At 38.0% G+C, this 25,102-nt stretch overlaps 1 protein-coding gene across 2 annotated transcripts; it reads left to right on the top strand.

Annotated features, from left to right (window-relative positions):
• LOC137288131 (rho GTPase-activating protein 20-like) lies at nucleotides 1-24,595 on the top strand. Of its 2 annotated transcripts, XM_067820537.1 has the most exons (9): nucleotides 1-93; nucleotides 4,606-4,827; nucleotides 7,703-7,766; nucleotides 9,298-9,459; nucleotides 10,123-10,232; nucleotides 11,145-11,479; nucleotides 13,109-13,186; nucleotides 15,222-15,430; nucleotides 16,641-24,595. In XM_067820537.1, exons 2-9 carry the CDS (start codon nucleotides 4,754-4,756, stop codon nucleotides 17,118-17,120), a joined length of 1,512 nt encoding a protein of 503 aa, XP_067676638.1. In that variant the 5' UTR covers nucleotides 1-93; nucleotides 4,606-4,753; the 3' UTR covers nucleotides 17,121-24,595. The 2 variants fall into 2 exon arrangements, with proteins under 2 accessions (XP_067676638.1, XP_067676639.1); XM_067820538.1 differs by lacking the exon at nucleotides 13,109-13,186.
• Nucleotides 24,596-25,102: the final 507 nt, after the last annotated feature.

The raw sequence follows: 25,102 nt of genomic DNA, 5'->3' as shown, positions 1-25,102 counted from the left end.
GGTAGCTATCTGACCGTTACTCTCAATTTCTGGACGTTTTTGGACACTTTTAGGCAACAATGTAGCCATTTGACGAACATATACCAAAAGGGTGTAAGTATTTGTATTATACTGAACGTGATTTTACCATATCAAACCACCATTTGAGAAAATCGAGCATATTTATTGCAATCACGTCTATATGTCGTTTGGGATCCCATTCCTCAGGTGCATTTTTCTGAAATGCATGCAAGATCTTCATGATTTAGAGGTAATAGTGTCAGCAAATCGTTAATGACGCCCAAAGTAACACGTTTAACACATTTAGCTTTGTTGTAAATCATGAAAGAAGCCAACTTTGATACAGGAGATCACAACATCCCAAAATAAGGACAGGTACTTCAATACATTGTGTTTGCTTAAATTTCAAGCTTCTACTGTTTTAAATGACTGTTGCACGAGTATGAAAACACATCTGGAAGCATGAAATAAACTTAACTGAAACGTATTGGTAACACTTGACATATTTGTGAAGGTTTGAAATATGAAAATGTATCAAGGGCTTCCTCCTGGTCAGTGGTGATTTGCAGTCCTATCTCTCCGTGTCATCTTTTTCTTCAAATCTTCTTGTTTAGGACTGATGTCAGCAAAATCAGCATTCACACTTCCTCACAGTAGTAATATTTTAGATGTTATTTGGGTGTCTATATATCTCAATGCTTTATCGCAAACCAGACAATGATTTTTATAATCAATAAGTTATTTTGTACTGTACAATCGATCATGCATTGTTCAAAGGAAGTGTGTATATGTCCAGGAAATATCTCTATTGAGAACATGTAGTGTAATACCTTGCTCACATTTTTCATTCTAGGTTGAATAGATAGTCCAAATACAGGAGAGGATTTTGATTAAATGATAGTGTAGAGGAATAGAAACAACTTGAAAGTGATAAATGTGTACTGATATTAGTGAGTATATTTTACATTGCATTGGCAATGTTGGACTGTCAATGTATAATTTGTTTCAGTATTAATGTGACTTAATATGTTTACCCACAATTAATAATTTTGTCTTAGTGTTCACCAAACATTGGAATATAATGTTACTGTCATGAAATGTGTACAAGGCAATTCAGCCTGTCACTCCGATCATGTTATGATTTTGTATGTAATTTTCACTTCAGTATTAGGAAGACATTGTTTAGGTATTATTTTACATAGTTAACTATTTTGAAATGCTTTTATTTCATGGGACAAATCAGAAATAGTTTGCCCATGTTTGAAAGGTGGTCTGATTAGAGTGTTACAGAATGTGGCACAATGTGCTCTTTTATGCTCCCAAATGTTCATTTTGCACATCAGAAATGATGGTACAGCAAAGTACTGATGCCTAGTCTTGCAGAATTGATAATGCTTGTGGATAGGTTATAAAACACAGATCAGCAACATAGTCCTTTCAAGCATGTGCTAAGTAAAATCAGTATTCTGAATAACATACCAGTCAGATTGGTCTAAAACTTTCTGACAAAGATATATTTTCCTTTTGTAGTGTTGGAGAAATGAACAAAATGATAGTTTCCAGTCACAATGAAGGATTCTCTTATGTCATCGTAGTGGATTGTTTTGATGGATAGATGAAAAAGAATCACCATTTAACAGTAGCTATACTTTCTTCTTGATATTATGTGTTACAGAGCTCAAGACAAGTCTCATATTTGCCTAAAGTGTGCAGACAAAATTACCATAGTGTAATTACTTATGCAGCTTGCATTCAAGGATTGCAACAAATCCACTGTGAGGCAAATATGGTACATGTCATAAATATTGTGTAACAAATGGTATATATCAATCCAGCAGTTGTTGTTTGTAATATTTGGTGACACAGTGACAAAATAATTATTTGACATGTTTTGACCATGTTGAAAGTGATCATTTAACATGATAATGTCCTGTAACAACATTACAGTCAAAATATATATAGGTGATTGATAATTATTTCCTTCATAGACTTGGACTTTTTCAATTATCACATCTTGTTTAGATAAGTAGCACCCAAATTCAAGGAAAAAAACACCCTTTTTATAAACTTCTTAAGGGATACAATTTGATTAATTGAAAACGCATCTACAGATGTCTATATTGTCTACAGGATAAAATAATGCACAACTTCTCAACTGTCATTTATACATGTGTAACATGTTCTGAGATTACATGACACATGGTTCACTGGGACAATACTCAAAGACATGCTAATCTGATGTTAACTGAAACAGTGTAGATGCAAAATTAATTGTAGAAAATTCTACACTTTAATTTACAAAACCTAAGAGACAGTCGGTAACCAATTTGAACAATATCATGTGAATAAATACTCCGTAGCTACGGAATGCATGAGAGCCATGCATGAGGATGTTAATGAAAGATATACACCTGTTGCTGTGTCTGCTTTTTCACTAATGACCTGTGAAGGTCCCGCGGTAGAATAGGCCTTGCCATAAAAGGCGACTAATGGGATCGGGTGGTCAGACTCGCTGACTTGGTTGACACATGGCATCAGTTCCCAACTACGCAGATCGATGCTCATGTTGTTGATCACTGGATTGTCTGGTCCAGACTCAATTATTTACAGACAGTTGCCATATACCTGGAATATATTGCTGAGTGTAGGGTAAAACTAGACTCACTCACTCACTCTTTTTGCCTTATATTTATTAATACATCAGTTTTGTGACTGTAGCTACCAGTCCAAAACCTTGTGTAGTGTCTGATAAAGTCAAGTTAAAGTAAGTTTGGTCTAGAAAGCTCAGTTAATGAGAGTCATGATAACATTATGCTCTAACGAAAAAGATGGTAAGGGCCGTGTTTAGACCAGTACTAGCCAAAGTGTTACCCACTGACTGATGCATCTATAATTTCGATGCATAACTTTGTGATAAGTATATCTGTCACAGGGATCAGCATCCTCTGATAGTTCACGGAGTTCTAATTAAGAGGATAAATTGAACTGATGTCGTCATTTCATCATGGCAGAATGTTGTGAAACATGGAGACAAGCAGGAAATGATCCTGCATCCTCCAATTTTAACATTCTTGACGTATGCATTACTGCCAGGCCTGGTAGTCATAGGAAATGACCATTAATGTGCTACAGGAATCAGGTGTCAAGTGCAGGATGGATGTTCAATGGACGTAGACCTCAGTCGTAACCCTGGCCATTGTTTAGTGGCTACAGATTTTTTCGGTAGGAAGTTAGATGAGTATGAGCATAATGAGACTTTGACCTCTTGACGGCCGTACGAACTGCACCTCATGCTCTCCAAGTAGACGACAAGCATGTGATGGTGTGGGATGGTGTGTCTTAAGGATTCCCGGCATTGTGTCAGTGCTTTTGAAATTATTGTATGACATTTGCATTTGTCTTTATCTTGCATTACTGTTATGCTGTAATTGTTATTGTTAGTTGGTACAAACACGTAATACTAAAATTATGTGTGTGTCATATAATGACTTGATCATTCCCTGCCTTGAGTCAGACACTACTATAGCAGTAGGCGTACAATGTTGTGTTATGCTGGTGTTGTTTCATAATGTTTGCTGGTACAGACACTGAAATTGTAACAGTGCCATCTAATAGCTTCAAGAAGTGTCAGGCAGTGCTGTATTAATAATGTTTCAACTTTGTTTTTAGCAGATATTACTCTTTTTCATCTGAGCGATGTCATTTGGCAAGTTTTACTTTAAAGATGATGAACAGCTGTAATCTGCATTTCTACATGAGAAGTTCTGAGAACAACTATTGATTTCATTTTCATTGAGAAAAATATTGTTTTAATTGATAAAATATTTGAATGTCATTGAGCTGTCATCACAATTATGTTATAAAGAATATATTTAATTGTATGTGTTTTACTGAAAATGGAGATTTAACTCATGTTTTCTAATTAATGTTTTATTGCTGTAACCATTTGACAAAGAATGGACCTTCACCCAGTTTAATGAAGGGCCCAAACTCATCATCACATTTGTCATGTTTATGTCTGAAGGGGGTGTTGACACGAGAATTGAAATTAATGTCTCTTGTGAACTGTGTTAGTAGACTTTTGATTATAAGTGTAGCTGTTCATGGATCTGAACTCTGTTTGCTGTCTATGTGAGTTGTGTCTACACTGTCTTGTGTGACTGTCTGCTTGAGCAGCGGCAGGCATTATCCTCAAAAGCTACTTCCAACATGTTACCAGACTTTCAGGGAATCTCTTTGGTCATGTGGGCAAGGTCTCGACTGGTGATGAAAATTTCCAGGGTTTTAATCATGATGCAGACACAGGACGTTACATTAACAAGGAGGCAAAAAGCGTTTTTAAAAGCAATGTTTGATTTTAATGTTTGCTGGACTATTTATGAAAGATTGATAAATTTATTATTATTTCAAAATTTAATAGCTACATTATGAGCAGATATGAAATGAAATCCAAGTTTATTTGCAGTTTGAGACCATAAGTAGAAATTATCTAGTAGTCCATGGACAAGTAAGATACCATTATTTGACTGTCCCGGACTTCAGGCAATGGTATTTTTGAACCCTTGATGAATAACACATTATAGTGGCGGTTGTTTGGTGTTTCAGGAACAGATCCCACCGTGTGACACTAGAAACAGTGACAATTGGATACCGGCGTGGAATCGCTGCAGAAAATGGACTGGTTGGTGCCATAGCTGGACCTGGACTCTTGTCCTGGTGTGCGTCTTGTGACATCATTGTGATACGTTCACACATGGCCATGCTCCGCGTGTTGGGAGGCTGTGTCTCAGACAGAAGCTCACGAGCAGAGAGCAGGCGCGCTCATGTGTAAGTAGCATATGTACTGTATTGTCAAACCATTTGTGGGGTGGTTGGGTAGCCTTGTGCTTAAAGCATCTGTTTGTCACACTGAAGACCTGGGTTTGATTCTTCAATTGGGTATAATGTGTGAAGCCCATTTCAAACATCTGTCCATGAGTCAATGCAGTTTGTCAAAATCTAGTTACATGAAAGCTACTAAAGGTCACTACAGTGGGAAGGTGTACAAACAATGTTTATAGTTCACAACCATTCCGCAATATTTCACTGTACCCATGAAGGGAATCAAACCTTCTCCTGGCTTGATGGGTAACTGCTCTACCAGTAGGCTACCCTTCCACCTCTCTATCTTTTGTAAGATCTGAACTTCAATGGTCAGATATCAGGTCACTCTTGCCTTTGTGATGTTGTTAAGACAAGTTTGACGTAACCATGGCCCTTGTTATAGAAGGTATGGGTGGTGATTCTGTATGAGCACAGATCTAGTATAGTACACGTCTCCAGTCAATGTTGAATGCTGGGTTACGAAGGCTGTTGTGTTTCACTCACATATTCTATGAATCGAACCATAGTCCTTAGCGAATGCAATGCGTTTTTTGTGGTCACCAGAACAGAATATTAACAAATATTTTCAGTTTTTAAAGGGAGTGTATTTTTCTTGAACTATTATGTCCTTTTTTCAAAGTGAGATATGGAAGAGTGGCATAAGTACTAGCCTTGAAGTTGTGTATGTCATGTTAGTTTGCCGAGACCATACAAGGTTCCACTGACTGTAACCATTCCATACCAAATTTAAGTGTCATTAAGAGATCATTGGTTGTTGCTGTGACAAATATACACTGTCAGTCTCTTTTCTACAATATTATATTCATGAATAATTATTCGTATTCGCCATCCAATATTTGTGATACGTATCATATTCGTCACTTAGTGTATTTGTTACAGCCCTGCTGAGGTTACCGTGATCAGCTACCTGTACTGACCACTGTACTAAGTCATGTTATCTCCAGTGTTACTGAATTTGTCAGCCAAACTGGGGTGATGGGTAGCCTGGAGGTTAAAGTGTTCGTTCGTCACACTGAAGACCCAGATTTAATTCCCACATGGGTACAGTTTACACAACACCAAAAGTTTTCCCATATATTTCTATAGTAACCTTATGTTTTTTAAAAAAATATCCAGACTGTCAACGGCCAATCCATGTACATAGGAGTACACTCTAGCCTTTTTAGACTAAAATAAAGCACCAATTCTGTCCAACTTGTCTGGCGAACACAGGAAGCGGAACACATCAACCTTCCACTCCGCACCAGATGTCCCCTACTTGGAAATATTGGTGCACACATAAGCATCAGTCATGATGATAAAAAAACGACAGCACTGAATACTTAAAATTGTTTTAATTACTGGATTGATGTACTTTTAAATCACATAAACATCTTACAGCCCTCATCCAGGCTTTCACAGCCCTCTGTCCGTTTGAGTTGTTTCCATGCGGTCCTCGCTTGGGGAGCCTGTGATTCTGATTTTGCAATTTCTGGTGTTACCCACCGTGAAATCGCTGAAGTATTACTAAAAGCAGAATATATTTAAACTCGCTGTAAGCAGGAATTGTCATTACTTATAACATGTAGGTTGTCAGAGACAAAGCTTATTAAGAAAATCTTAGTTTTGTATATTGGTCATGTGATAACACTGCATGACAGCCTATCTAAGGTGACATAATCAACCGTCAGGATTCTGGGTCATTGGAATATAGGGTTGCAACAATTGAACTGTGGGGCATATGTGATACATATCATGTGACAAATACAGGAACAAGTCAGCAGTAGGCATTCCTCTTTGTAAAATTCTTATATAATCACTTCTGGTTATGGCAAATAAATTCAATTCATGAAAGGATATAGTTTGATCATACAAATACATGTGTGAGTGGTAACAGTCTTAGTATTTACCAGTTAAACTGACATGCTTTGCTCAACATGGTATGTGTTTGTTGAAGCTGTATAATACTGTATTCACTTATACTGGGCAACATTGATGCTCATGATGTTGATCACAGGATTGTCAGTCTAGACTTGATTGTTTACAGACTGCCACCATATATTGTTGAGTGCAGCATTAAATGAAAATCAAACAAAAAATGTTCTAGAGTCTGTTGTGTTGTGAGTTTAATAGTGTGTAACAAAAGAGCTATTTTAAGTATTTCTGACAAATGCTGACAAATGACTGCTAAAGTACTTTTCGTGTGATGATACAAAAATAAAGTTTGTAGAGATGGTAGACTTGTATCGACAACAGTCAAACATTTTGTATGTTTACATTCATGGCTTGTTCATTTTGAAGCCGGTAGATCTATTTTAAGTATCAGGAAATATTTTCAAATTTGTATTGAGAGGATGTCTCATGACGATTACACACTAGATGACATGACCTGTGGAGAACATTTTTTTAAAGTACGCGATCCCCTTGGACAAAGAAATATAAATGATACAATGATTGTAATTGTATGTGATTGTAATTATCATCTTGTAACATAGACTTACGAAGGTCATGACACAAAAAGTAGTAAGATAGCTACATGCAAGTGGACCGAAATCATACTGTTGTATTATCATTTGTGCATATGGTGGTTATCTATGGCAAAGTGTCCACACAGAGTCTTGTCCAACAATACACAATATTCTTAACATGTTCACATTGGCTTATAATATTTCATGAACCATTCCATTCTCTAATTTGGTATTTTCGGATTTTCATACATAGTTTTGTATTAAAGATCAACCAGTACATACATGAACTGTACTTTACTTCAGTATGTATTTGTTTATGATCACCTGTATGCTTACGATGAGTGACATGCCCTTCTGAACATATTTTTCAGACTTCCTTTTGATCTACCTTTACACAAAGCTTTGAAGAATGGATATCTTCCTCTGCCTTTTGTTGTAAGTTATACCTTTGTCCTGCTGTATGGAAGTGAGAGAGTGAAGACAGTCTGTTGAAATTGCAGTGACTGTTGTGTTGATATTAGGTAACATTGGACACAATAGACCCTCTGTGTCCCTCCCTCTGAGGGATTCAGTGGTAGAACTGGTCCTCCTGCTTCTACTTGCCCTGTCCTCCTGCTTCTTGCAGCTCTAGTCATAGGTGAAGGCTGATGATCTAGTGATTTGGAGCATAGTAGGAATATGTTGTCCAAGTTTTTGTATTTTTGTTTGTTGGTTTTGTTTTGTTTTGTAGCATATTTTCATTATGCTTTCTGGGGCATCTTTCTTGGTGATGGAGGGACATTTCTTGTTATTGTCCATCAGGGATTCGATTTTTAAGGACTGAAATGATGCATTGCATTCATGCTGTATAAAGTGTTATGTATGACAAATACTGAAGAACCATATTGTGAAAAAGTAAATTCAGTGCTCTAAAACAAGCGAGGCAGGTAGAACATGTTTTCATGTACTGCATTACTTGAAAACAGTTATTAAGATCTCCAGCTGGAATCATTCTACAATCTAGATGACGTTAAAGCATTTAACTGTATTTAGTAGTTTTCAGAAGTTTTAAGTGCAGGTTTACATGAAAATGCTGTTCTTCAACATAAACCTATTCATCTTGTAGTTTCATAGCCCAAACTGATATCACTAGATAACTAATGCCTTCTTAAGTTCTGTCAATTCACATTTTGCATAAATTCAGTTTCTTTGATGATCAGATGATGGCTTATGTCCTTGCAATTAGTCTTGGTAGTTGGTTAGAATTTCGCCATTGATGATTTGTTCATTACAACTGATCAGTCGACAATAATTGGTTAGAATTTCGCCATTGATGATTGGTTCATTACAACTGATCAGTCGACAACAATTGGTTAGAATTTCGCCATTGATGATTGGTTCCTTACAACTGATCAGTCGACAACAATTGGTTAGAATTTCGCCATTGATGATTGGTTCATTACAACTGATCAGTCGACAATAATTGGTCAGAATTTCGCCATTGATGATTGGTTCATTACAACTGATCAGTCGACAATAATTGGTTAGCAGTATTATGAAATTGCCCTGATTGTCAGTGTACAAAATACAGGAAAAACATGTAATTCTTTTATTTTTTTGCAAATTGCACAAAGTGAATTTACAATTTTTTACTTGCCTCTTATCATCATTATATGCATGCTTGCCTTCTTGGAAAACAGACTGCGAGATCGTAAACTTGCCAACCTAAATCTCGCCACGGTGGTTCATTTGCATATGTCTGGGTGACCAGTAAGGTCACTGCAGTCTCTCATGTGGCTACGTGGAAAAGTCATTCCTTTCTTATTCGTGTACCAAAACATAAGAACATACTCACTGCTGTTGAGTTTTCGTTCTTGTTGGTTGTTTTTTATTTGTAGATGCTGGTTTTCCAAACAACATCATGTAATTGACACAGTGCTGTAGACTTATGTAGTAAGTTGTATAGACAGTATTTTCTCCGTCACAGGAAATGCTAGTGCACATTGCCCAGGAAGGGGTATGCACTGTGGACCTCTTCCGTCGCCCTGGAAACCCAACTGATATACGGCATATTATCAACAGATTATCTAAGGGGAAGCAGGTCATTTACATGAATTACAGCTTTTATACACTTGCGTCTGTGGTGAAAGTAAGTAGCTCATATAAACTTTCATTGTTCTAGTGACTTTGTAGTGGTTGTCAGCATGGAAACTGTTTTATGTCCCAGAGACAGTGAAATGTGCGACTATATTTTTCAGCTCTTGTGCACCAAAAGATTTAAGTTGGCTCATGATATTGTTTTCCTTTGAAGACTGCTGAGCCAGTTAATTATCACACTTGGCTCAGTTTAATGTGTCTGTGTGGGACATACATGCTTAACTGTGGGATGGTATCAGTTAGCTAGCACTATAAGACCAGCGGAAGTCTGAGCTAGTACAAGCAGCTACATATACAGCATGTAGTCATAGGAGCGAAATATTCCTAAGTATGATTTTAAACCCAATTTTATCTCACCTAATCCTTTGATAACATAACGGTTTACCGTTTCAAATAGAAGCTTTGTGAAATCTTTGTATACAGTTATGGAGGTAGAAACACCATGCCCTGAGTTATGATTAGTTCATGCTTATAAACATAGTTGCAATGTGTTCCTACGATGAATTTACTATTTGTATGTCAAACTGACAAGCATTTCTTTCCAACTAACTGCTTGCTATCATTTCCAAGAACGGGAGAGACTACAAGCATATGTTGTAGCTTGATCAGTTGGGTACACATGTGAAAGGTAATGTCTGACTCACTGTCCTAACAGCGGTTCCTGCTTCGGTTGCCGGGTGGGGTGTTGACAGCAGAAGGAGAGGAACGACTGTTACAGGTGCTCACAATTGGACACAAGAAAGACCAGCTCCAAATTGTACACAAGTAAGTTCTCAGAGACTATTCCATGCTCATATGCTGCTGTTATTGTTTCGAATGGGAAGAGTGAGTGAGGGAGAAGCGAACAGACTGGATAAGACTTCTATGAAAAAGCACCATAATGGTTTGGTCACGAAGGGATCGTCATCATGATCAAACTACAACTGTCATGGGTAGTATGTTAAAGTATGGGAGTTAAGATCATGATTGCTATATGAAACGTGTGCACGGACTCCCGTTTGACCATTGTTATGTCCATGTATTGATATTGATTTCAATGTGTTCAATAAATTTTATGCGTCTTGGATTTAATTTGTATGTGTGTTTTTTAACAAACAAGTAAACCTGTTTTAAACACATCTGCTTGAAACTCAGGAATATGAAGTGTCTGTGTAATTAAACATAAATGTAATGTTTCCACCAGTAATGCTATCTGGTGGATGCAACAGAGCAGTTTACTGTAGGAAGCTGTACGAGGTGATGACAACTGACATGCATAGTGATGTCAGTTACATTGTGATGTAATGCAAAAGTGTTCAGTTACGAGGGGGCAGACTAGAATGGCACAGTAACGCTAAGACATTGTGTTGTAATGCGAAAAGTGCACTTTATATTCTGATAAAGTACCGTCGGCGCCTTTTATCTTTCATCAAAGCATCTTAAAATGTTCTATAGTATGTAACTGAACTACGTGTCAGACCTAGCATCATCAAATGCTGTAGATGTATTGACATGATGCCTGCACTCCGTCTCATTCCATATAGTCATTCTTGTACATAGGCTGAAATATCTCCATTAATGTAAATATGCTGATTACAGAACACGAAAACCTTGGGTGTTCCATCACTTCTTTTGAGTAGTATCCTCACTATGGGATGTTATAGCAAACTGATGATACTATGATGTTTATTTTTGCAGTTTTATTGAGACACTAAGCAAAGCTCATCAGCAGATTCTGACATTGTTGTTCGGAACCTGGTTCCGCATTGTTAGCAACTCGGAGGTCAACTCAATGACGGTAGAGGCCCTGGCTCGGAGCTGTGCAGGCTCCATGTTTCATACATGTGCAGAGGACCCTGGGAAGGTGGAGCAGGCGAGCCGCATCATGCAACTCCTTATAGATAACTTCGGATGTCCGGCAATGTTTGGACGGGAAAACATTGAATACTTCACAGAAATAACCAGTACCGGTATATTAGTGCGAGAGAAGTTCTGCTACCAGTATCAATATCCATCAGATGAAATTCTACCTCGTAAGTAGCGCAGTTGTTCGTGAAGCACTTACTGTTCGCTAGTCTTCCAGTATTTTGGTGTTTTTCTCTTTCGTAACATTGTTTTGTGTTGATGATTAATGTTTAAGTGTTAATGTGTTCAGTTCCTTCTTACAGTGAGTTTGTTGTCATCCTTAGATTTCAGCTTAATACATGTCTGGAATTAATTATGTGAATTCTGTACATTTGTCTCCCTCACGTTCACTAGGCTGAAGTCGAGGCACACAAATATACATAAGGGACTGTTCTTTCATTACTGGGGATGGGAAGGCTGGAGTGATTAAAGACTGTCTTTAAAAAATGACAAATAATGAATAGTGTTAACATTATGCAGGAACTGGATATTTATTTCGGAATGGGGAATGAAAATAATAGTAGTTATAGGGTAGGGGAATACATTCCTAATATGCCCCTACTCTGTAAATACACCATTGTGACTCTATTTCTACCATGAGTTGTATTGACAGAATATTATTGCTAGTTGCTTAACTTCATGGTATTGGGGCAGTCAACTCATCTGAGTCTTCACTCTGTTCCTATGGGTCTCTGGCAACCAGTGCTGTTTCTTTCAGATTTAAACTTATCACATTCTTTGAAATTATATACTTGTATTGTATTATTACAAAATTTTGGCCTCTTATGAATTTACAAACATATTGTTTTGTCATTGTTTAAGTTTATTATGTGTAGTATCTACTAGCAACAGGTCTTCCACGTGAACTCTTATACTTGCCTCAAATCGTTCACTTCTCGACAGCTTGATCAAATTTAGGAGAACTTGACATGTATGTAATATGGAATCACTTATGAAGTCTTATGAACATCATTAATGTTGCAGCAATTTGCAGTTTTTTACCTTTTCCATTTTATGCCTTGGTTGGGATAATCGTTAAATTGCTTAATTCTTTAATACATTATACAGTTCTTATGTTTTTGTACATCATCAATGTATAGTTGATGCATTTGCCTACAAAATTAGGTTGTTGAGACTTTGGACTGTTGCCAACTCCCATCAACCCAAGGACACGAACCCTCCTAGAGCACTAACTGAAGGACACATTAAATCAGATACTGTTTAATATATAAACAAAGAGTCACATTCCTGACCTGATTTCTCCATCCTGTAGCACAGACAGTAACTTCCTTTCTCTGTCGTGGTGATAAATGTGTAATATTTCCTGTTTCTTTGTTTCACTTTCATGTCATCAGATGTGGAAACATTGGCTCCTCTCGTTTTGTCTGAGGCATTCTTTTCATAAATGACATTTTGAATTATCAAATATTATAACATTGAGTCTTCCACATTGTGGATTTTGAACCTGTTTCTCCCATGAACTCTTGTAGTTTAACTGTTCCACACAAGGGCACATGCATTAATAAACTTCTCTGAACTTTCATGAGAAATTTCATGAGTTCAAGATTGCTTAGGCAAATGCAAAGAAATATCACGGTATTGACTGGTGACCAAACACTTCCTGGTTTGATGACATGAATGTTTATTTGTGTTTTCTTGGTCCACCTGGGGGCACCTGCGGGTGCCTGTGGGTGGAGCCACCCCTCCCACCACCACCACCCACCCGGCATGTGTTTTGTTTATTCCTGCATGTTCAGGCCAGGAGTCAATGAGATGCTTCAATAACTACCTTAAGAAGGAGGCTAAAAAGTTTGGCTTTGACCTTGAGAAACATGGTAAGCTGTTTTTTCATTGGCTGATTCGCTGGCAAAATAATTCTGAAATCATGGCTCTCTAGCATCATCATTTCATTAGATTTCAGCTTTTCTGACTGTTTGCCAAATTCAAGAATGCTTCACATTCAGTGGTCTTTCTGTGCTTGGTGAATGTATTTGTCATTGTCAAGTAGATTATTAATCTGGAATTAACTTTGATTGCTTTTATTGCTCCGTAAACGTGCTTAAACTGAACCTTGAACTGAGTACCGGTATATGACTAAAGAGAGAGTTCTGTAAGGGAGATAACTGTGTAAAATCAGTGAATTATTTTCATCTTTATTATGTCTTAGTTAGCTTTGATGAAATAGTAGCATTGTGTACCTAGCCCTGAAATTACAACAATATGTAAAGGATACGTGAATATTGTCCTGTTCTCGCTTCCTCTTCTCTGCTCGCTCTGTAGTCTAACCCATGTAAGTTTTCTTACTTAACACTTTTTGGTATGCACAGATGCGTTTCATCTACATCAAATGCAAGAAATTACAAATATGGTCAGGGTGTCACCAGTACTGTTGAGAAAGGTTATTTCTTATGCCCGTGCCAGTGGTATATTATGCCCATGGTCTAGTGAATTGAGATTCTGCTCTGAGAGCTGATGGTTAATGGCTTGATTCAGTGTTACGCTGCATTTGTTGTTTCCTGATGGCTGCTTGGCACAAGGAGATTCCGGTCATTTTAGACTCAGTAAGTTCTGGCCATGAGTATTCATGTCAAACAGGGACATGTTATCTAGGGCCAGCACTTATTAGTCTGGACTAGTACAAGCAGCTAAACACAGAGATCCAGACAAAGTGAAAATCTAGAACACAATGTTAACCTCACCTCACTTCACTTCTACTCACTTTTAATGGTGATCAGTAAGTATGATCTAATCCCGTGGATAACTGTCATTATGTGATACCGTGCTGTACACTAATGATTACTCAACCAGTGGTACATGCAAACATAACCATCTTGGCGGAGTAGCTGGGTCACCAGCATTGAATGCTCATTGGTTTATATCTCAGTTGGTTTGTCTGCACCATTTCCCTGATCATTGGTGTCAACAAAGAAGTTAAAGACAATGTCCTGCCTCCTATTTTCCAAGTCCAGCCATACCAGGCATTCAATATTACCTTGTAGTGAGTGAGTTTGGTTTTATGCTGCTTTTAGCAATAATCCATCAATCAGGATTGGGGACACCAGAAATGGGCTTCACACATTGTACCAAGGTCTTTGGGCGACATGAATGAACACTTTAACATCTTGGCTACCTCACCGCCCCATTACCATATAATACACCCCCTCACACAGCCATTGACACATGTTATATGCACCTATTCCAGTAGTTGGCTGAGTCATATACTGCAGTAATGTTCATAGTTTGTTGCTGAAGGGTTAGAGTCAGCACCATTCCAGCATGAATGTCTGTGCACTGACTTGTCAAGTAGGACAGCATTGTATTCAGCTAGAACCTCCTCATAGTAGCTAGATATCCCTGAGAATGCATGGTCATAGATAAGCTATGTTAGCAAGACAAGATTGTACCAGAAGGGGACCCAGTTGTCTGAGATGCTGCAATTCCCTCTGCAGTGTTGCATCCCTAGGGCTCAGCAGACCCCTACGATAGTGGGTTCAAATTCTAGCTTGCCCCAGTTTTTCTAAGTTTGTTAGCACCATATCAGGGTCCTACCTGAGTAATATTCACCTCAGATCTGTATAAAGTTGGACTTTCACATAAGCTGACATGTGATGTAAGTGATATATTTGAAAGCAGTATGCTCTCCATTCATTCATTCTTGAGTTTCCTATAACCTCAAAACTGTAGAAAACACCTATCAATGTATCAGCCATTATTGTGATGAATTAATCTAAGAGTTTCCTTTGGTGAATTGTATGAATAGCATTTAGGAAATTAGTTTTCTTGTGTCATGATGATGTACATGCTTGGCAGCCATCATGTATCTTTCCACATGTTCCTGTGAAATTCAAGTTTGGTGTGGTATGTTTATAGATGTTTCTGATGATATCATCGAGATGACCAGCACCGGAGGGGACTCCCAGCGTGAGCACGAGCACGCTCCCAGTGAAAGTCCAGAGTCAAGCTCTCCGTTCCCATCACATCATCCATTCCCAGACATGGAGGAGTCCCAACTTGGAAACACTGTCAGCACTGTCTCTGCACCCGAGGTCTCACTCATGCCATCACCAGAAGTTTCAAAGGTAGCTCACATCATTGCGCTTTGAATTTGAATGAATCTGATGATTTTTTTAAAAAACAGAAAGAAGCCAAAATTTACTTCCACAGGAGATATGGCTCAGGTGATATTCAGTTATACCCCATGAGTATTCCTACAATAACATTGCATCACAGTGCTTTGCAGTGCATCGTGACATCATTAGTTTCCATGACATCTCAATCAAATTTTGTAACTCTTCAAATTCACGCAAAAGAAACTTAAATGTGAAGTTGCAAGTGATTTGTGCTTGTAGTAATATAACTTCTCAATCATATTTCACAAATGACTTTTAACATCACTTTAGATTGTGGGAAATAACAACTTCAAAATAAAACAAGCAACTCTCTATTCCTCGTAATGCTTTTTCACAGTACTTTTAACAAATCTATACCTGTAGCAATATGTCATTCAAACGTTAGAAAAAAACATGACAGCCAGCCCGCGAGTTATCAATGCTGTGATGAAGGATTCTACTCACTTTTGTCAACTAGTCAGAACTGAATACACCAGCAAGTGAAGAAAGACAACATCCACACAACTCCATTAGGTGATCCACAGTCTCAGAGTCAGGCACCTAAGTGCCAGTACACAAAGTCAGTGATCAAACCCACCCAGCCACCATGGCTGTCAGACAACTGGTAGTCGAAAGGTTGCAGATGCCAGTCAGATTTTATCGTAACTTTGAACAGGGTATGATGATGGTTCTAAATTAACATTAAGAACTGTGGCCAAGACTGTAGGCCCTGGTCAGTGGGGCAAAATATACATGAAATGTAAGACATTAGAAGGCATTAAGAACTGTGGCCTAGACCATAGATTTTGAAGTTTAAATGAATTAAAACTGAATGATTTAGATTGTTGTTCGTGAACTATTTTAAAGGTCTGGGCCTAGATTTTCAAAGCTCTGTTAGCGCTACTATAGTCGTAAGTGCCATACATCAGTGTCATAACATTAACTTACAACTATCTTTGCGCTAAGAGAGCTTAAAAAAATGTAGGCCCTGGTCAGTGGGGCAAAATATACATGAAATGTAAGACATTAGAAGGCAACTGCTTAAACTGAGAATTAAAAAGTTAGTTCCCTTGTATCAATTTTCTTTCACATTATTTTGCTGTATGCCAGCATTGATTCACATCAGGAGAAGAATGGTTATTGTACCATTGTAATCCATTCGTTTTCTGTTCCTTTCCAGCGACCAAAGTCAGTAGAGGATAATTTGAATGAAGTTAAAACGTTTTACCACAGTAGAAGCTTGAGCCGTTTCAACTCTGTGAAGCGTAAACAGCTGGAAAGACTTCGGCAGCGGTCTGACTGGTTTCTTGGGCCGAATGGGAAGGAGGTGCAGGTGGGGTGTGGGGACAGGGAGCTCCTCTCAAAGAAGGACTCAGTAACCAAAGCCTCCTCAGAAGGCGCTGTGTTGGACGTTTTGTCAGACGTAGATAGTGTGTTCACAGACCACTCCAGTCGGAGCGAGAGTCCTGCGTCGGAGCCTGTCAGGTGCCATGCAGGGAAGGGCAGGCGTGACTTTATCCATAGTGACACACTAGCAGACCTAAATGTGCCAGAACTACGTCTCGATTTCCCTGAATTGGGAGATGACGACATGACCCAAACAGAGGTCAAGTGTTTCGTGATGGAGCACAAGTTCGGAGATGCTAAAAAGGATTCCTAGCACTTGTGATAGCACATCATTCATTCACATGATGTCACCTTGTCCAGGCTGCACCATCCATTCAATGTACAGGTCACTGAACGGTCAGCTTTGGGCAAGGGGCATGATCCTTTATTTTTCTATTATTCTGTCATTATGACAACTAGCAGCTGACATTTCATCCCATCAGACATCTCAGCAATGACAGACAGGAAGTAAACATCAGTGGTTGCAATGTGGTCGTCTGTTAGGGACGTCTGCAGCCATAAGCATGGGGCTCCATTGAATGATGTAACTAGGGTAGCACTAGAATATCCTGATAGTCAAGTGTATATAATAACTGTATATGTTGCAGCAGATAGTAGAGATAGAAATATATTTAACATTTTACAGCAATACAAGTGCTCTTTCCATTGCTCAAGGAATCTGTAAATTGACAAGATATTACTAGCAATGACTCCAGTGGGGATATATGTAGTCTTGACACAGGTGTTGTTATGGAACCATGAGAGATTTAACATTTGTTGCGTACAGTATCTCACAGTTAGAAATCAAACCACTCTATGGAGCCTCAAGCTTGTCAACATTGCGAACCAGACCAGTGGATCTTGAAGTATTTTTTGTCACTGTATCCAATATGCTTATTTTTTGAGTGGCTTCACGTAACCATGTTACAGTTAGGCCTTAAAATAGTCATGTGATAGTCATGTGATCTTAGGAGCATTTTCTTGATGTCTGTCTTCTTTTACACACATCATTTTTGATGTCCACATTTTTAGTTTCTGAAATTATGTTCGATTTTACCTGTTAGTTCTCCATCTCATTAATGTTTGAACCATATTTGATATGTCACTCACTTAGTACTGTATGGCTTTTTTATGGATTCCAAGTTTAGCTTCGATGTTTTATATGATTGTTTTATCTTTTATTGCCTTTCATTGTTTTGCAAGCAATTTGAATGTGGGCTTTTTGTGGGATTTGTGTTGTAAGTTTTTAATGTATCATTTCTATGAGGTCAGTTACTATGAGAAAGAAGGAGACTGCAGATGGATGGTGAAGTAGGTGGACGTGCATGTGAGGGGTGTAGACAGGGGATTGTATGTTTCTGTGTTTACACCTTGTCTGCAGTCTGAGCTGGTTCAGAGGCTGTTGTTTGCATTGGTGACTATTTTAACTTCTCCATGATTGCCACAGAGAGTACTTACTTGTTCCTGGGCTACTGTACCAACCGTGATAACTTGCATCAGTGAAATACTTGTGTGCTCATGGAACAAACATCTCTTTGTCTTCATAGGTATCATGGTCCATGAATGTGCGTGAATTGCAACAAAACATATTGTGGTTGTATGTAGACAACATTCCTACGCAGGCGTATTCTAGTCAAAGAAGTGCCAACAGACCTGATTTGTTATAATACCATAGTTGGTCACATGATAGGTTCATTAAACAATGGTTGATTAGTATTATATGCATGTTAAGATTACTGTCTTTAATTCATTATACCTAGCCTGTTTTACAAGCTTTCATGAAGTATCAGTTCAGGTATATATGCAATGATCGGTGTGCAAACCAGCAATGCCTTACAGCCATCATGGATTTGATTATTGTATTGAAATATCTATTGGTTCCTCAGGTAGTTGAGTGAATTCCCATCCCTTGATTTGGTCAAAAGTAAGATGACCTGTGACCTTAACGTATCGATAGGGGTGTTGGGCTAGCCTAGTGGTTCAAGTGATTGCTCGACACGCCGAAGACGCGGGTTCGATTCCTCATGTGGGTACAATGTGTGAAGCCCATTTCAGGTGTACCCTGCTGTTTTTGTTGGAACATTGCAAACAGCGCCTTAAATTAGAACTCATTCAACCTCACTCTTGTTTTGAAAAAAATCGCGACAACTTAGTTGACAGTATTAAAATTCCACTTTTGCTACAAATTCACTTAAATTTATACAGCTAGAACAACTTAATTGAAATTAGCCAACAGTAATGACGACTAGGCTCTGATCCAAACATTATCAGCACTATGACAAGATTTTTAGCTGACTTAAATCGTTGAATGCTTTTGGGATCAGGCCTATCTGTATTAATACATAAGCCATGTCAGTTGTCATAACCTTTTACGTTTGTTCATTTGTATCAAAGTGCACAAGTAATTACTCTCTGTGATGATGTGGAATGATTTTCTTTTCTTTCAATATTTTTAAACTAATGATATAACAGTTTTCAAATATTTCCCTGTTTTAACCTCAGTGACAGTATTGAAAATGGTGTTGTTGAGATGCTCCAGATGTGCAGGTTCTGTGGGTAATGGGCCTGTAGAATGCTCTCAGTTTCATCTTCTTGGGAAAAACGATTAAACGTTAAACTGTTATGATTCAAAGTAATCACATTTGAAATGTGTTTAATGTGTTGCAGAATGATTTGTCTGTTTGATCCTTTTGAGGATGTTTGTGTTTGAAAACTAACCAGTTCGGAGATCACTGATTGTACTCACATTTTACGTTATTTTATCGCCATAGGGCCAGCTGTCTCAAATTGATGTAAGTTGAGATCTTGTGAATTCCACAGGGAGGGAGAGAGAAGCTCAGTAATCCATATTTAAACTGTATATACCAGCAGGGATTGGTTGGACTCTCAACCATTATAACCAGTCATAATGCTGGAAAGTTATTTTGGATGACCAGAATCCAATGTTTGTTTCGAGATTTCAACAATCCAGTTTTGTTATGTTATGTTGAGGAAGTTTTTATATTTGCTTGTTTTCAAGTTTATAACAGGTGATTCCAAGACATTCTATTATATACCTTGAAGTTTTAATCAAACGCAAGTATCTTATTTATGATTAAGTAAATCGTGTATATTTTCATTTGTATCGAAACAATATTGTACAGCAGTTGAGATGTAAACAATCTAATTCCTAATCTAATTGTAAATTGTCATGTGGGAGATGTCACAGCCATGCAAGTTTGAAATGTGGAAATATTTTTATTTACCATTGTATTTGAAAGTAGCATACATATGATGGATTCAGAAAGCCATGGAGAGTTTAAGAAATTTATGACTAACAGGGGCTTTGTTAAGATATTAGAGATACCTCAAATCAAGAATATACTGTCAAGAAATGGTTGAAAATCAAAGTAAAGTATTCAGTTGTGATATTTTGCTGCAGATTCATAAGAATATTCTTGTCTTTCATTAACCCTACTGTTGATTTATACTGGAAAATGGATGTTTATTTTTCGGGTTTGCTGAACTGTTCTTTGTGAACTGAAAGAAGATTGTACTCCTTAAGATCAAACTGTAATCTTACACACCAAGGTCCAGTTCTGCTAAAGAATCTTAGCACTAAGGTGATTGTAACTCCCATACTTTAACATGGGCTTATGTTACTTGTAGCGCAAAGTTTGCCTTTCAGAATGGGCACTAATGGGTTGTGAGTGTGTGTTAGATAATATCTTCCATTTTGCCCTCCAGATTATTTGACATTGGTGTGAGGTATGTCAATATCTTTGTTATGCTGAACTCTTATTTTTCGAACTCTTCATGCCGGTTTCGTTGAAGATGCTGTAAGAGTATAGGCTATATGGCACACAGTGGATTTTGTTCAGTTGCTTCAGCTCGTTGGTCAAATCAGAGTTGAATATCTACAGAGCCTCTGTAAGTCATTCATTATCTTGAAGGAGAAGGTTAGAGTAACCTGTCTAAGTACAGCGGTCTCTGCAGGACATTTTAATGAAACTTATATGTTCTTTCTGAGACCAGGTTTTAAGGGAAACTGTTGGAAGTGTGATGGGAAAATACCCATGTATGCTACTCAAAGAGAGTCAAGACAGTCTTCATATGACTTCACTTACATGAAGAACTTCTTTGATTAGTGTACATTAACAGTCCTCTCCATGGCTGTCAAATCCATTAGTTGTTAATTTATTCTACTGTTCTACACTGAGCAGTATAATTACTGCTGACTCAGCAGAAAGTTGAATGATGGTTTGCTGGTAAGGTCTTTGTTGAAGGGAAAAGTGAGTTTTATAGCAAGTAATACTGGCCTTGCCGTGTACCTACTGGACACTTCCCGTCAAGAATATGTACGTCATGAACTTACATCTATATCCTTCTATAGGGCTGAATCAAAGTCAGCCTCAGAATCTTTTTGGCTGTTATGTATAAACTTCTATTGTGTTATGATTGAAGTTTCCAGTGAAGGAGGGTGGAAGTGTTCAGGTATCATGGCAACCCTAGTCACTGACATTTTGTCACAGCTGTGAGTTTGGTCTAGTGAAGTATGCTCATTTTCTACAGAATCTAGGAATTGAACATTCCAGAGTTAAGCTATGAAGGTGTGTATGGTATCCAGCTGACACATGACTAGTGCTTGAACAACATGCACCTGTGAGACAAGGCACAGGGGATTGTGCAGACTAAGCACTTGTTACCTGCAGGACCTACACAGTTGTTAGTAATTGATTATCTATCAGGTCATTTGACCTGCACTTTATTTAGTTGTCAGGTTTTAAGATCTGCACAGCGGTTACCTGCCTGATCATATAACCTGTGCAATGTTCAGTCATCAGGACCTACGCAATTGTTACCTGTTTGGTCAAGTGGCATGCACAATGGTAACTGACAGATTTGACACTACAGTTAATTCTCATTTCAAAGGTTGCCGGGTCATATGACCTGCATTGTGGTTGTCAGGTCATGTGACATGCATAATAGTTGAGTTTCAGGACAAGCAGAATGATTGGCTGACAGGTCATGTGACATGCTTGATTGTTATCAGGTCATGTGATCTGCACAAAGGTTAGCCATCAGTTGAAGTTACCTGTGCAGTGGTTATCTGTCATGTCATGTGACCTGCACAATGATTAGCTGTCATGTCAGGTGACCTGCACAATGGTTATCTGTCATGTCATGTGACCTGCACATTTGGTTAACTGTATGGTCATGTGACCTGCACAGTGGTTAACTGACAGGTAATATGACCTGTGAAATGGTTAGCCATTAGGTCATGTGACCTGCACTATGGTTGGCTATCAGGTCATGTGTCCTGCTCAGTGGTAAACTATCAGGTCATGTGACCTGCACAGTGAGTAGCTGTTATGACCTGTGGTTAATTGTCACAGTCCAGCATGGAGGTTTGCCGTCCGGTCACGTGACCTGTACAATATGTTGTTGGGCGGCAGTGTTACCTGTGACTGTACATAAAACTATACAACATCATTGTCCTTCATATTTGAATCATACTTATTGTAGTGTATAGAATTTTGAAATGAATTACTTTTGCAATTTGAAGTGGACCTTTTGCATAACACCACATTAAACTTTGAATACCTACTTGACTATGGCAGCTCTACCATCCATCAAGCTGCCCACTCAATTTTCTTACTTTGTACATTTTCATGCCCCGATTTGCTTGTTGGCATTGTCTTTGATAGCCCCTTGTCTGTCCATAACACCCATCTTGTTGTGGCCTTGCAGCCCTCTTGTTTCTTATGGCTGTTTTGACTTTTAGGAGAACAAGATCTGAAGTGTTTTGAGTGGCGTTGAATGCTGTGTTTATCTTTTGGCAGGCTGGAGGTTCCACTCTACTGTTTCCATGGTGACATTAATATGTGTCCACCCATGCATACCATATAGGGACCTCTGTGTGTCTGGTGTGAAACAAAATGTGACTTTCTTCTACCATCTTAAGTGGAGGACTGATGAAAGACATTTGATGGAATTATTTAGTGAACTTGTCTTCTGAAAACATTTGGACATTCTGTAATATCTTGATTAGATTTGACTGAGATTTGTGGCATTTTTCTCACATGTTTCTTTATGTATAATCCCATTGTCTTACTGAAGTGATTATACACATTCTAATTGTCATTCATTCTCTGTTCTTAGCTTTTGAAACTTTTTTTCAGAGCCAGTTAGTGTTTTGGTTTTAAATGGTGATTACAAAAACTTTTATTCTATGTTTTGCCTTTGCATAATTAGATTGACTGTAGATGAGAAAGATGCCACACATGTGAGCCGTATTATATCCAGGGATTTATTTAGCATTCAAACCAGTTACCGATAGTAGGCAATGTTGGGAAATATAATTAAAGAAATAATAATGTTTCCTTTATAAATTGGGATTTTTTTAAGTTTATCTTTTTGTAGAGGTTATATAACATTGCAATTTGAGACTGCACTCAGTGCAGTAATGTTGTATTCAATTCTGTTTATTTTCCTTTTATCATCAACATAAAAATTAACTTTTCACAGCCTTGAAATTGGGAAATTTACTAGAAAGTTTACTGTGAAGTTTTAAAAACATTTGCTGCAGGCCTGAAATCAACCTAATAGGTCAAAATAAATCACTGATATCTCAGTCATGCTCACTTTAATCTTTTTAACACTCACGCTTTTGAAATATACATATACTGTACTCAAGAAGTTAAACAACATCCACTTTCTCACATCGGTACATTTACCCTGTTATTATTGAAAGATCAGATGTTCCTTAACTTCTTTAGAGTAGTACACTTTCCTATTCCTTCATGCTGTCACTATGAAGCAGACTAACTACTTGACATCTCTTGTTTATAAGTGGCACTCACACAATGTTGTCAGTAAGTTATGCAGCTATTTAATATTACTGTTTACATGTACAATTGAAGGCCTAAGATAGAAGTGAACATCCTTCTCAGTGTGGTGCGACATCATACTTTGTTTTATAGAAGCAGGTTTTGTTTGCTCAACTTTGAATGCTGCACCACACATCACCCACCTGATGAAACCAAACTGACTTTTGTTTTAGGCCTGGCTGTTAATAACACAGTGTTTGTTTTTATCAACATTTCTTTGAAGTGAAAAGGGAAGGTATTCTCGTAAGATAACCAGTGAATTAAGTCTTTCCTTAACTTACAAGTTGTAGATTTTAATTTATGAAAAGATAGTTTGTATAGATTTGAATTACATCACTGAGTCTTGTTATTGTTTGTTTGGCTGACGAGAAGATGGGAACAAGCCACTGCCTGTACATATTTCCTAGTGTTGTCTTTAATATGGAATCTAATTCTAGAATGTTGATGCATTAATTTACTTCTCATGTTCAGTTAAAACTTACTGTATTGTATAGTGTGCCCAGTATTGGATATTGACACAGATAATGTGTTATACGACGCTTTTGTTTCTTTTAGTGAGATTTATTTCTACATACTGTCAGTGTTTGTGCACAATGCCCTGTGTGTTGATTGTATTAATGTGTGTGCGTGTGCGCAAGTTTGTGTGTGTGAGACTGGCAAGTGTGTTACATTTGAGGCTCATGCTGAACTGTAGGTTAGCAGCCCTGGCTTTGGTCACAGCGCCATCTATGCCAGACCTACTCCTGGCTGCTGATTGGCTGAGCAGTGTTCCTCTGACCATGCCTCCTCCTCCTTCCTTCCCTCCCTCCCTCCTCCTTTCTATTTCACAGCTTCTTCTCTCCCAGGCTGGGTCTTTTCTAGAATAAACTTATACCAAATACATGCTCCTTTGTGTTTATTTAAAGGTCACATGCAATGCAAAACACAACTTTGCAGATTCTGATACCTTTCGGTGTGGAATTAGAGAAACAAATTATATATAAAAAATGTAAATTCAACTTATAAAGACAAAAATAACGCGATGAAAAGGAGCTTGCAAAATCGCAGTTCAAACGATTGCCTAATTTCCCCCGCAGTGGGGGGGGAAGCAATTTCAACACCTGTGCTGCACTGTGCCCATAGCACATGCCCAGTGATTAGGTTTGCGCGGCTTGTACCAGGAAGGCAACAACACAGCAAGTGATGCGTGCAAGGATTATCGCTACGGTTGAAGTTGGAAAAGAGAGATTACAAACATCTTGGGTCTACAGTAATAAATATACACTGGTCCCATACATACAGAGTTGCAAACCAAGTTTTCAAGAAAATGTAGCATTAGAAATACTAACATCGTTGCTAAAAATTGCTCAGCTTGAAAACTGAAGTGTTTCAATACATGTCTATGGAA

The sequence above is a fragment of the Haliotis asinina genome, chromosome 6 (genome assembly GCF_037392515.1).
Source record: "Haliotis asinina isolate JCU_RB_2024 chromosome 6, JCU_Hal_asi_v2, whole genome shotgun sequence".
NCBI lineage: Eukaryota > Metazoa > Mollusca > Gastropoda > Lepetellida > Haliotidae > Haliotis > Haliotis asinina.
This window is presented reverse-complemented; position numbering and strand designations above follow the sequence as displayed.

Coding starts and splice junctions, on each gene's coding strand:
- LOC137288131 (XM_067820537.1), top strand. CDS start 4,754: ATGGCCATGCTCCGCGTGTTGGGAGGCTGTGTCTCAGACAGAAGCTCA. Junction 4,828..7,702: donor GAGAGCAGGCGCGCTCATGT/GTAAGTAGCATA, acceptor CATATTTTTCAG/ACTTCCTTTTGATCTACCTT. Junction 9,460..10,122: donor CACTTGCGTCTGTGGTGAAA/GTAAGTAGCTCA, acceptor CTGTCCTAACAG/CGGTTCCTGCTTCGGTTGCC.